The sequence below is a fragment of the Aegilops tauschii genome, chromosome 6 (genome assembly GCF_002575655.3).
Source record: "Aegilops tauschii subsp. strangulata cultivar AL8/78 chromosome 6, Aet v6.0, whole genome shotgun sequence".
NCBI classification, from domain to species: Eukaryota; Viridiplantae; Streptophyta; class Magnoliopsida; order Poales; family Poaceae; genus Aegilops; species Aegilops tauschii.
Window position 1 is genome coordinate 3,903,226 of NC_053040.3, and position 16,041 is coordinate 3,919,266.

Consider the following 16,041-nt stretch of genomic DNA (forward strand, 5'->3'; position numbering starts at 1 on the left):
ACTAGCCCCCATGTGACTCACATGTTGTTTGCAGACGACAGTATTATTTTCTTGGAAGGTTCTCATGATGATCTAGAGTCTCTCAAGGACATCCTTAGGAAATATGAGGTGAGATCCGGTCAAAAGGTCAACCCACAGAAGTCCTCCAGTTTTTTTGGCAAAGTGTGTCTTGAGGAGGACAATGGAAATCTTAAGCAGGCTAATTGTATTGAATCAAAGGCCCTTAGTGAAAGGTACCTTGATCTAAGAATGGTACATTTAAGCATGTTACGGAATGTTCGAAGGGCAAATTTTCAGGATAGAAAGGACAGAGCTTCACAAAGGCCGCCAAGGAGGTACCTGGAAATCTATGCTTCAAGCCACACCAACCTATACCATCAGTTGTTTTCAGCTCACAGAGAAGATGTGCCAGCACTTGACATCAATCTCATTGAAATTCTGGTGGGGAGCAGCAAATGGTGAGAGGAAGGTGCACTGAATTGCATGAGATAAAATATGTACCGGAAAACCTGATGGAGATTTGGCTTTATGGATCCAGAATCTTTTAACCAAGCTTTGCTGGCTATGCAGACGTGGAGGATCTTACAGGTACCATCCTCTTTGCTGGCTTCTTTTAGCTGGAGTGGTTAAGGCGCGCTACTTCAAGGAGGGAACCATTATGAATGTGACATGTGTGGCAGGTGCCGCATACACATTTCATAGTATATTGCATGGACGTGATGTCTTGAAAAGGAGCTATTTGGTGGATTGGGGACCAATCAAAAATTCTGATCCATCATGATAACTGGATACCACGAAGGGGGAGGATGAAACAACTCGGACAGGAGTATGTTCACAAGGGCGTGGGATCCAGTCCATGTGGACTCTATGTTCTCGCATGATGATGCAGCGGATATATAAAAAATAGTGCCAAGAGGGCCTTGGACATATGACTACCTCGCATGGAATTATACAAAGAATGGTGAATTCTCGGTCAAGTCAGCATATCACCTAAAAATGACGTTGAATGGAGTGAAGTCTGGACGGCCGGAATCTACTTCTTTTCTACATAAACACAAGGAGTGGCTGGCTCTTTGGGATACATGTGCACCAAATAAAGCGAAGGTACATATGTGGAGGCTCCTGAGGAATGGACTTGCGCTGTTGGTTCTGAGCTCTACTGTTGGCATATAAAGGAAGGAGTTTTTTGTGTGGCATGCAGAAGGGAGGAGATGCTATATCTTCGATTCTGGTCATGGCCACATTCGGCTATGTTTTGGGAAATTATGCTCTCGTAAAACAGAGTTTCGGTGGCGATCCCACTGACTATGGCCACGAGTGCATTGTTGAGTTGGATGCTAGGATGGTTTGCAGATGCTGGTGCTGACGAGCGTGCGGCTATGGTCCAGGCGGTGAAGGGGCTTTGGCGTGCAAGGAATGAAACAAAGGAAGGAAAGAATATCGCCTCGCCACAGGAAATATCGAGGTCTGTGGCACTTCACATGGCTGAATGGATGTCTCTGCATGTGAAGAAAGACACGGCCAAACCTGTTACGGAGCTACAGCGGTGGTCTCCACCAGAAGGATGGGTCAAGGCCAAATTAGATGCCGGCATTGCGAAACATGGAGATAAGGGTGGTGGAGGGATGATCCTTTGGGGGCATGCTGGTGACATCCGCGCAGCAGCTGGCTACTTGTTCGGCCCCATAACTAACCATGAGATGGTAGAAATAATTGCATGCAGGGCGGCGGTCAAGCTTGCGTCTAAAATACATGTGCAGAAGCTTCACCTAGAGACGGACAACAAGAGGGGAGCATGTTAAATGACGGAAGAAAGAATCTCTCAGTGACTGGACCTTGGATTGAAGAAATCAAGTCGATATTGAGAACATTTCTGGGGAGCAAGGTGACATTGGTAAGGAGGTCTCCAAATTATGCCACGAATAATTTAGCTAAGCTAGGGGTAGGGGTAGATCTACGTAAGATTTGGTTGATTGTGCCACCAGACTTAATCTTCGATGTGGTCGCCGATGAGATGCCGGACGTTGTTTAGATATTCGTTGGTTAAATAAAATGGCAGAATTAACCCTCAAAAAATGTACAAGCATCAAGAAGGCACATACTACACCATGGAGGTGTTTGGTTCACGTTTTTTTAGCCATCATCACATTGCGGAGGCACCTTAAAATGTTGCACACGTTTGGTTTAGTAGGGCTGTAAACGGATAGCGCATACTCAAATCACACCCCTATTCAGTTCCGATTACGCCCACCCCTGTCGGATAACCGAAGCTGTGATCGCTCATCCCTATCTCTCGCCACAGCCAACCTTCTTTTCCCTCCGTGCCCACCCACCTTCAACTCAACCATCTGCCCTGATTTACTCTGACGAGACCTCTGCATGTAGCAGCAGTGACGACACCAGCGACCCATTTCTCTACTCCTTGACCAGATTTATTTTGAGAAGCAAAGCACCTTACATGGATGCATCGGCGGGCAAGGTGAGAAGCACGTTTCAGATCTTCCACCACCTCAAGGAGCAGCATCCGTCACCAGTGATTTTCCTCGCAGCCATCACAAGGAGAATTTCCCAAACATCACCGCTGCATTGCATTCAAAATACATAAAACAGCCAAACACCGCAATGGAATCCATGCCTTTACAATGGCACAACCATACAAAAGGGGAAATATCTTATTACGCATTCATCCCATTGTGAACCCGTTCCATTACCATTTGCGTTATCACTCCACGAAACAAACACCTACTATAATCACAGGACATTTTATAGACAGTGAAAAAATATTATTTTTCACTCCCCAGTTTTCCCTCAGGAACTTGGTAAATTTATGGACTGTCAGAAATTGTATATTCAAAACCAAAAACATATGTTACTCGGAACAAGAAAAAATTCAATGGCAAGTTCCAGAATTGGACTGCCATTTGACAATAAATACATTAAGATGTTTTTTTGGGTCAAATACTCTTTGAGGTTCAATGGTACATCACATGAATGTAACATGGGCAAATTCAGAAAGAAAAAACATCAGGACACTCTATTTTGACATGTCTCCTTGTGTCCTTCATTGCGCTTTTAAGGACCAAAGTTTTACCCACGAAGGCAAATATATCCTCTCTGAATGTTGGTCTTGTATTCCTGGAACACATTTTGAAATAATGAGAACGAGAAATTATGGATGACAAATTTATAGATGCATAAATACCAAGCAAAGAGATATTTTTCAAGTTACTGAAAACATCATGCAAACATCGAATGAATTTAACAGATAAACTTCCCGGAAAAAAAACCCCGATAAACTTGCAGAGCTGCTAAAGGATCATGTAGCAACTGAATAATAAAAGTCAGAGTGTTCCTGACAAACCTGTCTTAGTTTCTTTAAACTAGGTAACTGGGGCTGAGGTAGGCAGCCGCAACAAAAAATAGGATGATGAGGACAACAGGTTCAGGGCGCAATACATCCAAGGATGAATCTCCAACTAGGGATGCAGACACTGGATTCAGAAGCTTTATCCACCACAATAGTTGTCTACAAACCAGAAGGTATGACCGTACGAGTGTTACCTTTGTTGAAACTCGCGCCTCTTGCCGCCAATCAGATCACCGTCGTAAGCCGGTGCAACTAGTCGGAACCAGAACAAGATGTACACGTACAGAACTAGCTAATCAGGCAGGCAGGCTGGTGGATGCTTTTGATGGAGGCTAGCTTAGGATGCAATCTAATCTCACGGCGACTTGATTGATCCGTAGAGATACACACAAGAACACAGGATTATTTTCCCCACTCTGCCATAGCTTCCCACATGATTTTCTCCTTTATTGTAAATAATAGCATGATTACATAGAATCCAAAGTAAACACTACTAATACTTGTCAACCTATGTCCAACGTGACCTAAACTTAGGACTCTCCAAATGACACCAACACGTATAAGACTACGTAATTTGACCTGACAATTTGGAATACCTAACAATCTCTCCCTAATCCGAACTTGTCTACTCAACAACTCAACAACGACTAGTCTAATTGGCTCTCCCAAATTTTGATCACATCAAATAACAACGACCACACGCATAGAAAACTTTTATAGCCAAGGGCCTGTTTCGTGCCCCTCTTCTTCTCTTTAAATTTTTCTCTTTTAACTCACGGTGTCACAAAAGACACACTTGATGTTGTGCATCTAACAACCTTCCTATGTGATGTCCTCTAACTAGGCAGCAGCTATAATTCTAAATATATTATATGTTATAATTTAGGAGAACTGCCTGTCTCTGTTGCATGTGGTGATGAGGTGATGTCTTCAGCATATCACAGTTAGATCACTAGCAAGACTCACAAGATGGATCAAATGTAGCGAGGGACTTCACAAACACCATGTCTAAAGTGACATAGCCTACTGCTTCTTGTACACCCAGTTAATACGAGCGATTAACCAAATCGACTCCACTACTCTACCAGGCATGCAACTTGACTAAAGTCAGCTGATCTTAGATAATAAAAAAATCACACGATTAAATCCGAGAAGTTCCACGTGACATGCTACTGTACATAATAGCAATCTTAGAGTCAACCAGAACACATTCACAGCAGACAGAATTGAAGAACCAACTAGCCCTTTTTCTTTGTTTCAGTAACCCAAGAATTACTCAACATACTTGCAGAACAATCAAAGCCATCTCAGTGTACCCATTTCATACTACTCTCAAAGAAAAGCGAAATTTTTTGTGAGCCAACAATAAAGTTTAACCATACAACACTGTACAAACTACAACAAAATCCAAAGCTGAATCATCCCAGCATTTTGTTATCAAAAATAGCAATACAAAGTAGAAAACCAATAGAAGATAAATCAGTTTGTGATGGCACACCTGCAACCTCTATGGTTATCATGTTCTCAAGTTTTTCTTCTCCAGATAAGTATATACAATCAAAGTAAAAACTAGTAAAAGATCAGTGACTGAAAGCTTGCATCCATTAGAGGCGAAGACTGGACTTCCTAGATTGTTCCAAATGAACAACATATCTTATAGAAATATGGGAACTACACAGTTTCAAAATTAATTAAATTTATGCATTTGGAATCTAAAATCATAAATCATGCACCATCTAAGCTGAGTAATCAACATGAAATGATATACTGCCTTCAAGATAAAAGATATACTGCCTTCAAGATAAAAGATATACTCATAGCTAGAAAATAAATTACCTCACTTTTTCAACAAAGATAGAATATTAGTAAATCTCATGTGTTCACATTTGCAGATTCGCCGAGTCTCCAGCCAACGCCCCTGCGTACAAGCAAAAGAAGCACAAAAGGAAAGAAATATCAAAGATAAGTTGAATCAATGAGAAGGCATATGTGCAAACCATTATAACTTTAGGTAACTGGAGGAGGGGGATTAGCTTCTGTTACGATGACAGTAAATGAATCCACACCTATGGCTAGGTGCACAAAGGAATGGTGGGACTGTTTAGATATTTTTTGGGAAAAAGCATCTATGAAGAATTATTGTTGAGAGAGCTTGAACTAGTTGTGACCAATGGGCTAAAGGAAAATATGCACATATTTGGGACCTTAGTGATTAGGTAGTACCATTCGAATTTGATGAACTAGTACTATTCTTCTAAACAAATAAAGTACATGCTGTTATAAATTGATGATTAATATCAAGATTCGTAAACATTGTCTTGCACAGTAATTTATTATATGGAAACACATTAATAGCTTTAAGCTTCCAAGTGTGCCAATTGGTTAACCGCTTCACATGCTGATGGCTTTAGTGTATTCTTTTAGTGCAGTTGTAGTGTAGCCATTTTCCAATTGTTAGAAAAACTTGGACGGGAGTATCATTATAAGAACATGATTGTAGTTAGCAATTAGCAATGGCCAGACATCAAAAACCATTAGTTATATTCTTGTTCCAGCTTTAAGGTAGAAGAGTAATAATAAGAAATTACATCACCATCAATGATATGATGGGTAATTTCGAAAATTATGGCCAATGGTCCAGAAGAAAGCACATATTGGAAAACCACAGTGATTACATAGTACCATTCGAATTTAATAAACTAGTGTTCTTTTTTTTACAACACATAATGTAAATGTTATAAATTGATATTTAGTATCAAGGTCAGTGAAGATAGACATTATCTTTCCCATAAATTTATTGTATGGGAAAATATAACTAGATTTAAGCTTCGAAGTGTGCCAGCCGGTTAACTATTTCATGTAGCAGACGGCTTCACGATATCAAAAATTGCCAGCACACGACTGTGGTTACCAATTAGAAATGGCCACAAATCAATGAAATAGTTATATTCTTGTTCGAGCTTTAATCTGGCCTGGTAATAATAAGAAATCACATCACCCTAACTCACCAGACCAACAAGGAAACAAACAACTGACCACATTTTTATATACCCAGTCAATTTTTAATCACAACTACAATTTATTACCGCAATCATGTACCAAAAGCAATCCACACAAAAAAATTACTCTTGTTTGCTCGTGCAATGTGAATATATAGGAGGCTTTACCTGTAGTATAGAAATTTGTGTATGGATGGAAATTGTCCAAACATAAGCCACCTCCTTTGCAAATACGTTTGATCTCCATCGAGTAAAGTTGGAGCATGAAGACGCCGCCGATCGTAGACAGAACAATCACATTTGTATCCTCGTCATACCCCGTTATTATTATCTTTTTGCTGCGACTAAACATTCTATGAGGAAAAAGCTCCTCCAACTGAATACTTTTCTGCAGAAACACCCATCTGACAACGCCATCACAGTTTGATTTCCTCTCCCATAACAGGATGGTCAGTTTTGACAAATATGCGAGGCCAAGTCTGTTATCATCCATCCGTAAGACCTGAACAAATCCATAGGAGGTGGTGTTCATAGGGCAGTCTACCGGCCTCTTGATCAAATCAAGGTGCTGACTTTGGACATCAAACACAAGGACGTTACCACCACAAAGCACCCAGCAAAGTGCACTCCCAACAAGGATGCCAGGCCTTATGCCTAACATCGCGTCTGTTGACTCCATGGAGACAATGTCTCCCCATAAACCAGATGCCGATTCATAGAGGCAAGCGAATGCTTTTCTATATCCAATGACCCAGATCAAGACCAATTTGAGCGGTCTCGAGAAGCAATCGCCATGCACGTGCCCGTCTTCGGCATCAGCGCACATCACCGCGGCCTCCCAATACACCAGGTGGACCTCCGGGTCGAACACCAGCCCAGGTGGACAAGCCACACGGTGCTGTTGTCCAGTGAGGGGATCCCACACCATCACCTGACGAAGCCACATGTTGACTAGGATGGCGAGGCCGTGGCGGCAGCCTATGAAGTTCCAGTGTTTGTTGCTGTTGTTGGGCACAGAGAAGCGGGCCGCAGGGATGCGGTCCGGCGAGTCGAGCACAGGAATGAATTGGTGCTCTGTGCTCATTGAATTAGCTCTGAAGAAGCCGAGCAGTGGAGGTTTTTGGTGGTGCCTGCGGAAACGCTTGAGAAAGTCGGGATCGGAGAGGATGCTGCGCCAGCGCCGGCAGACGAGGGAGGCGCGGGGGAGTGACGATGGCTCCGGAGGGAGGCGCAGGAGGATCTCCGGGAGAAGGTTCTCGTCTTCCACTGGGGACGCCGTCGCCGGCGAGGAACGGCGGCGGCGGCTCATCATACTTGAGTCTGTAGCGAAGACAGCAAGAGAATTATCAAGAATCCCAAAACCAAATCAAAATTGGAAAAGCAGGAGTCAGGATAGGAGTAAAAGAAACCAGGGGCACTCACCGTTGGTTCTTCCACAGGCCTGGCCGAAGCGCCGCCGTTGGTCGCCGCTAAGAATTAGGGTTAGGGCAAAGGAGGGCGGGGCAGGGCAGAAGGGCGGGGGTAGGGGGAGGCGCGGCGGAGTGCGTGAGGGACGCGGCTGGGTGCAGGACGGACGCGGTGGAGCGCGGCGCCGGCGGGAGGAGCAGCGGCGGCTGGCCACCGGCCGGCGCCGTTGGGTGGAGCGGCGGCGGCTGAGAGTCTGAAACCTGAGAGAGCGAGATGTGATGTGAGTGTGCCCTTTTTTGTTTCCTTTCCAGCGATGTGACTGTACTCACTGTAGGCATGGAAATGTCATATTTACCCTTGTGCGAAAGGAGAAACAGCTGCTACTTGGTCAGAGGGTGCACGAGAGTTCTTTCTCTCCGGCGGCCATATTTACCCTTCCGCTGTCAACCCCTTTTGCCTCTGCGCTGATCTTGCTTCCGCTGCCATGCATGGATGGCACTCCTGCCAGCAACGGCGTGGCCCATTTCCCCAATGCCAATGTGCCTACGGCTGACAGCGGAGAGGATGTTCCCCAGATCAGCGCATGGCGAGGGTCCTTCGAGGCGGCCCGACCTGCTGGTTCCCCTCGAGCGGCGGGTCTAGCTCGCCTGGGATGGCCACGGCGAGCTCCTGCTCGAGGGAAACCGATTGGTGAGCTCTTTGAAGTCAGCGGCGGCGCGGCAATCGCTAAGTCGTACGCGGGCGGCGCTCGCGAGTTCTTTCTCTCCGGCGGCTACGGCGCGAGATCTTGGTCTCCAGAGATGGCGGCGCGAGCTCTAGGTCGTCGGCTGCGGCGGCGCAAGCTCTTGGTCGTCGGCTGCTGCGGTGCGAGCTCTTGGTCGGATTGTGGCACAGTGAGGTCCTCCATTGTTGCAATGCCGACCAACAAAAATCACAAAAATCCTGCATGTTGTGTGTAATTGCCCATGTCCCTTTGTTCTCTGATGATGTAACTTTTTGCTTCACAGATTCAGAGCTGTGTTAGATGTGTGATGAAACAGTACTACACAAGATGCCGATTCTGATAACAGAAGCTAAGCAAGCCAACACAGTGTTCAATCTTGCATCATCATCATTATCATATGGCTGCATGTGTATATCTTGTCAAGAAATTCCATCTCTGCAAACAAGTGCAGACTCCTTCTCTGAACATACCATCAGCTAGTGCCCTCCCTGTGAACATCTTCAAGATCCAGCAGAGTTATCCCAAAGCTGTAAGCATCACCAGCAGCTGATACAGAAAGGTCGCAAAATCAAGGCAGTTCAGTTTATTAATAGGAGGAGGGCGCAAACTCAGGGCGTCATCATTGTAAACATATCTCCCTATTCAGGGATTTAGTTAGCCACGACTGACTAGCACGTTCGTGCACTCATGTACTTGCCTGAGATCAATAAAAAAGTGGGTTTCATCATATTCTTGCCTCTTACATTCTGTCATTGTTTCTTGAGAATGACAAATAAAGAGTATTTACTGCTGATGTTTCTGCTAGGATCGACATAAAAGAACCACCTAACATTTGAACTGGAACTGAAAATGGAAGCAACTAATACTTGAACCATATATCAGAGACAAATTCAAGTACCTTGGGCAGAAACAAGATGACAAAACATAAATCCGTCTACTTTTCTAGTGCACTGGTACCTATCAGGTATCAGGTATTACATTAAAGTTGACAAGGTCATACAAGATATTGCATCCGACATCTTCAAACTACGTAAATCATGTCCAAACTCTGGTCCATCATATTGTCGAGCCCTTAATTTTCATCGAAGTGTAATGCTGCAGAACTAGGCACTACAGTCGATCCCTGCTGAACTTGAAATAGCATACTCGTATATTCTCCGAGAATTTGGGGCATAACCATTGTGGATGACCCTCCAAGTGATACTGTAGTCGATCCTTGGGGTGGATTTATGTCGCGATTGCTAATGCCCAGGTCAAATGATTTCTGCTCCAAAGGAAGTGATAAAATTACATGGATGTTTAAGAGTTTACTAGAAATAAAAAGGTGAGAAATAAGCATACCTCGGCCATGCTACTACAAGCTTGGCCATCTTGTTCCACAACGTCTTGTTGTAGAATATCATCATGTGATGATTTCCTTTTTTTATTGGACATTTTCTTTTTCAAATTCATGGAGCGAGCCTGAAATAAATACAAAATTAGTAAGAAAACACGCAACACATGCCTATAGAGAATCCACTAAACTCAAAGTCACGAAGTGAACCCATCGGTGCTGATTGTAGTAAAGCCCTTTAAGCCATTCATTATCACCGAGATCATACTTCTCAAGCATAAGCATCCAAGCAACTTCAAACTCTGTAATTGTTAATGAATCATAAACTGCCTTGCCAATAGCAACCTTAATGTGATCATATTCATCATATCCACCAAACTTCTCGGGTATCTTCTTCATTATATGCCACAAACACCATTTATATCGAGATTCTGGAAAAACTCTTTCCACACCATTCTGAATTGCTTTTCCTTGATCGGTTACAATAGCTTTTAGATGGCGATTTGACATGCATACATGTGAGCCATGCTTGAAATAACCAAACAAATGTTTCGGTATCTTCATTTGATAATAGAGCACATCCAAGCAAAACTGATTGTCCATGATGATTCACTACGACAAAACAAGCAAAAGGCATATCATATAGAGACCTTGCATATCATATTTATTCGTCAAATATGTTCTGTCAAAACTAATGACGTCATGAAAAGAGTCATACATCATACACTGCTCTACTTCTTGCATCAGCCCAAAAAACATTCCTTAGTCGAGATTCATCATCAAGGTCCATGACACTGAAAAATTTTGGGTTGTCGGATTGCATCTTCACAAAATAATCACGAATCGCTTCAGCATCACCTCTGCCAAGTTTCAACCTTATTGTTTTCTCTAGAAAATTGCGAGCATCCTCTTCACCAAAAGTTAGGTTCTCATGACCATTTGCTTCCACAACAAAAGAATTGAAATTCTTGTTTACTCGAATTCCAGCCCGGTCATTCAGCTCAAGCCTTCACTTCATATGGAAGTCTAACTTTTGGTTGCATCTGAATATCCGAGACTTGTGTGGACTTAATGTCTGATTATGATCTACAATTACGGTTGAAAGATGAAACGTCCCATCAGGACCACGGGTAATATTGATTTTAGCTTTACATCCTAACCCGGTTGTTGGATTTTGTTTCAACATATTTCTTGAGTTGGACTAAGTCTTACCATACCGAGAGCACGAAAGTGTAAGATACTTCAGCTGTCCATTATCATCATTGTTTGAGCTTCTTGTTGTCACACCAAAGCCCTTTGCTTTAGCGTAGTTGTTGTAGTACTCTCGCACCTCATTCTCAGTATCAAAGGTCATCCCCAATTTAGTGTCTCCAAGTAAGGCATCTGGTTGAGATTCACCATGGTCATGTTCAAGTTCCGCGTTGCTCATTCCGCTACTTAATGGTGTCATCATCGCTTGAAATAGGGATGTCACTTGATTCTGGAACACCACCGATTCCATCACCCATTTATATAAATCAAGAAAATTTTAAACATTATTATTGTTCAAAGGGAATATAACTAAATTGATAGGGGATGGTAACATATTGTGCTAACATTTGGCATGTGGACCATGAACTATACAAGATCTATACATTCAGAAGCATGCGTAGGAACAAACAATCAATCGTAAATAATGTGCTACACTTCTGTAGATTCAGACAGAAGAAAGGTGCAGATATTGAACATAACAAAATATTGGGGCAAACAAATCAATCGTAATCTGATGAAGAAAAGTTAGATGGAAGATGCAAAGATTGAACAATATTGGGGCAAGAACCTCACCTCCTCCAGTCCTCGAGCTCGGCCAAACACACACCTTAGCCCCCCCCCCCCCCCCAGCGTCGTCCGCGGTGCCGAAGCTTCGACGGTGAGGGGCTGCGACGACAGCAGCTGCTGAAACAAAAAATAATAATCAATCGTAATAATCTGATCAAGAAAAGTTAGATGGAAGATGCAGAGATCCAACAATATTAGGGCAAGAACCTCACCTCCTCCAGTGCTCGAGTTCGGCCAAACACACACCTTAGTCCACCCAGCGTCGTCCGTGGTGCCGAAGCTTCGACGGTGAGCGGCTGCGACGGACAACAGTTTAGGCTGTGACCTGCTGCGACAACAACGCCGTCTGACCTAGAATTCCAGCGGCCATCTGTTCAATGTGGAACGAGCGAATCCGAGAGGTCCTTCTGGAAAACGAGGAGGCGGCTGGCTGTTCTTTTTTTTTTTTGAGGTAGAAGCTAGAAGGCGGACGGTCTGGCTGTTCGGCGCCTGCTCGCGACCACGTCGGATTCTATCCTAGTCATTCCGTAAAGCTTCCGTAAGTCATCCGTAAGTGTAGCATTATTGCTTTGACACTGTGGTGTGGTTGACATGTTACCATGTCAACACCGAGCCAGTTGCTCGTCCAGACAACTCCGAGTAGATGATGGCTGATCACGCTTTCATTTACTGGCTCTACACCATAATTTTGCCGAGCTTCTCGATGCGGTGATGCAGCCCGAGGACACAACGTTCACCGCCTGGGAGGCGATCGACGACATTCCGTGACAACCAGTTGTCGCGTGCCATCTACATCGATGCTGTGTCGTTGTTCAAGGCGGCCTGGCAATGACACAATACTGCAGCAAGCTAAAGACGTACGCCAGCCAGTTTGCGCGACCTTAGGCAGCCGATGACAGAGCCGCAATAGGTGTTCCATCTCTTGTGCGGGCTTGGGCAGCAATGAAGGTTAAACATTCTTAGTATCTTTGATTGAAGTAGGCAATTGGGGCTAGGTGTGCTCTCTGTTAGGCAGTAAAACGGGCCATATACAAGCATTGTCTGCCTCTGCTGGAAGTGGCGATGTGAGAAAGCATTATGACAGTTAGATCACTAGTAAGACTCACAAGATCACAGTTATCTTCTAATCCATCCACCTGGCCATCACATATCCAAGCACTGACCGAACCAACTCTGTGAGACACTAATGAGGAACACAATTTGACTAATGTCTGTTGACATTAGATAATATAGAAGACTAAGAGTTCGTACGAGTAAATCTTTCAAGTTCCACTTGATAGGCCACACCACACTACATAATAAAAGTAGAAAAACCTAATTACTACATAGAGGAGCAATCTCAGCGTCAACCACTTCACATACTACATAACAGGACAGCTTAAGTATCGTCCTTCCTTTTCATCATGGCAACTGACCCTTCACCGCATCCTCGAAGCCATAGGTGATGCAGGCGATCTGTCGCCGCTGCCTGCGAGAGAAGTAAAGATGCGTGTCAGCCTGTATGCTGACAATGTCGTCGTTTTCGCCACCTCCATCAAGGCTGAGAGTGCTGTTCATTAGCATCCTTGAAAATTTTGGAGAGGCCACTAGGCTTTGAGTAAACCTCAGCAAGTCTTCAGTGGCACCAATCCTCTATGGAGAAGTTGATTTGGATAGTGTGCTGCGCAGTTTTGGGGGGCAGTGTGGTGACTTCCTGTTGCAATACCTGGGTCTCCAATCACCCTCACTCGTACTTGGCTGGTTCACCTCATGTTCATTTTGTAACACATCCGTGCTAGTCTTGCTGGATGGAAGGGAAGGATGCTAACGATTTATGGTCGCCGGGTGTTGGTTCGCGTTGTACTCTCAGATGCCAACTTTCGCGCTGACTGTCCTGCGAGCACCAAAGAAATTGTTTAAGGAGGCTGACAAGGCTCGCCGGCGTTTTATATGGGCGCAAGACAAGGAGTTATCAGGAGGGAGCTGCAAAGTAAACTAGAAAAAAGTGTGCATGCCGACTGCCCTGGGTGGACTGGGAATCCAAGATTTACACAAATTCAACGCGGCCTTGCATCTATGCTGGTTTTTCATTGAGATAATAGAAGTCACGGAAAACCATGGAATTAAATTCTTGTCTTTTTTGCAGGGTTATGTTGTAAAGAACTAAATGAACAATTCACAATAGTACTATGACCAAATTAATGTATTCTTTATTTTCGATGGAGACTGAATTGAGCTACTCAACGTATGCTGTTGAACAATGCAAGAAGAAGAGAAAAAGTAATCTACAAGGTCATAACTGGTCAAGGGCAGGACACAACATTGTGAATATTATTTCTGTGTACTGCAAGCAAATGGAGTATGTAGCAGGGCCTGATGCAAAGGTGAGTACTATAGAAGCACTTTGATAAAGAAAACTGAAACTGTGAAAAAAAAACTTAAACATCGTGGCCAAACATTTTTATTTTTACAGCAGCAACGATCCAAGGCAGCATTTTCCTTATGCATACGTAGCCCCGGGAACCAATGTGCGGCCGGAAGATCAATGTCGCTCCGGTGGTCACCGGTTGGCTTTCTTGCCAGGCCTCTATGGTCACTTGTTTTTCCTGGAGAACTGACCTAATGGACAAGCGTCGGAAATGGCTAGTGCGAGATCTGGAAAATATTGTGACTGTCTGGTTTAAAGAACCGAGCGATAAGATAGCCGCCCTGTCTTGGCGTGACTATATGTGCACACAGATCTCCCGGACCATATGATACAGGTGGGGATCCTTTGCCTTCCTCAAAGGAAAAAAATGAGTACAAGGAAAATCTACATGGCAGATCCAGAATAGGACTACCATTTAAGAAAAAAAAAATCAGTAATCTTCTCCAGTTTAAATTTTGCAGTTCAAGAAAAAACTCACAACACTCTTTTGATTCATTTCCTCCAAGAAAGAACCAAGTCAGTCTCACCCAACTAGCCAAACATCTCCTCTGTGTATGTTGGCCCTGCAATCAAGAGATCGAACTACAGTTAATAAGCAAGAAAATTTATCAGTGACGAGTATCCAGACACCAAAATATATAAATGCATAAGCATCAAGCGGGAGACACAAATTACTGAAAACATCATAGGTTTTAAAGGGTCAAGTTTTTTTTTAGATTAACAGGGAGTGAGGTCCCCGGCTCCATTAATGAGAATGAAGCCTGCCAGTAGGTCCAGCGTAGCAGTCTGTCTAAAACAAGTAAATGAAAAAAAAGGACGGGGGGGGGGGGGGGGGGGGGGGGGGGGGCGTTTTTGATTGAGCTTAAAATCTGAGACCAGGCCTGTTTCATAGAAGACCAGGAAACGTTGTCAAACACCAAGTCATTTATGAGCTTCCATAAGGCCCAGAGGACAGCATCAGCACTAGTATTAAAAGCATCTAGTTTTTTCCCTACCGCCCAATAGGCTGTGATGGAACAATCAGCTTTCAGACATCTTTGGTTGTCCGGTAGGAAAATTCCCCATTAAATATCTGGGCATACCCCTCCACTTTGATAAACCATCTAGGGATGATATTCAACCTTCAATTGATAAGATCCTTAAAAGAATTGCGGGGTGGAGGGGAAGGCTCCTCTCTTATGCTCCTACATTTACCCTGATTAAATCTTGTCTAGCTAGTATCCCCATCTACTTGTTGTCCTTTTTCAAATTCCCTAAATGGTTTGTCGACCTCATTAACACCCAAATGGCTAACCGTGCCTTTGGATTGCTTTTGAAGGTCACAAAAAAATCCATTTGGCCAGCTGGCCACTAGTCACTATGAAAAAGGAATTTTGTGGATTGGGAATTCCTAATATTCATGATCATAACTTCTATTTGCTGGGGGCCTGGATTAAGAGATACATCCAGGGGGAGGGGACAATTTGGAGGGAGATTGTAGATGCCAAATACAAACCTTCCCAAAAAAAATTCTGTGCTCAAAGTGTAGGAGCCTCTACCTTTTGGAAAGGAGTAGTTTGGGCCTCCAAAGTAGTTAAGTTTGGGAGATGGACCCTAGGGACTGGGGAGCTGGTTAGATTTTGGGAGGACACTTGGATTGACACTTCTCCCTTATCTGTTCAGTTATGGGAGCTCTATTGCATCTGTAATGAGCAAGGGAAAACCGTCAAACCGGTCTGGGATGGTGACATCGTTAAGCTCTCGTTCAGAAGGTACTTCTCCCCTAGAATGATGGAGTTGTGGTATGAACTACTCCCTCCGTTCGGAATTACTTTTCTCGGAAATGGATGTATCTAGAACTAAAATACGTCTAGATACATCCATTTCTGTGACAAGTAATTCCGAACGGAGGGAGTAGAAGTGATAGTCACTGGTGTTTCTCTTAATGAGAACACTGATTCCTTGATCTAGCAATACACTACCTCAGGTTCATTTACCACTAGCTCT

At 43.8% G+C, this 16,041-nt stretch overlaps 1 protein-coding gene across 1 annotated transcript; it reads right to left on the reverse strand.

Annotated features, from left to right (window-relative positions):
- Positions 1-2,824: 2,824 nt before the first annotated feature.
- Positions 2,825-8,680, reverse strand: LOC109773035 (uncharacterized). Its single transcript, XM_020331741.4, has 5 exons — positions 8,550-8,680; positions 7,789-8,033; positions 6,535-7,686; positions 5,204-5,285; positions 2,825-3,135 (listed from the first exon to the last, which is right to left on the reverse strand). Exons 1-4 carry the CDS (start codon positions 8,678-8,680, stop codon positions 5,248-5,250), a joined length of 1,566 nt encoding a protein of 521 aa, XP_020187330.2. The 3' UTR covers positions 2,825-3,135; positions 5,204-5,247.
- Positions 8,681-16,041: the final 7,361 nt, after the last annotated feature.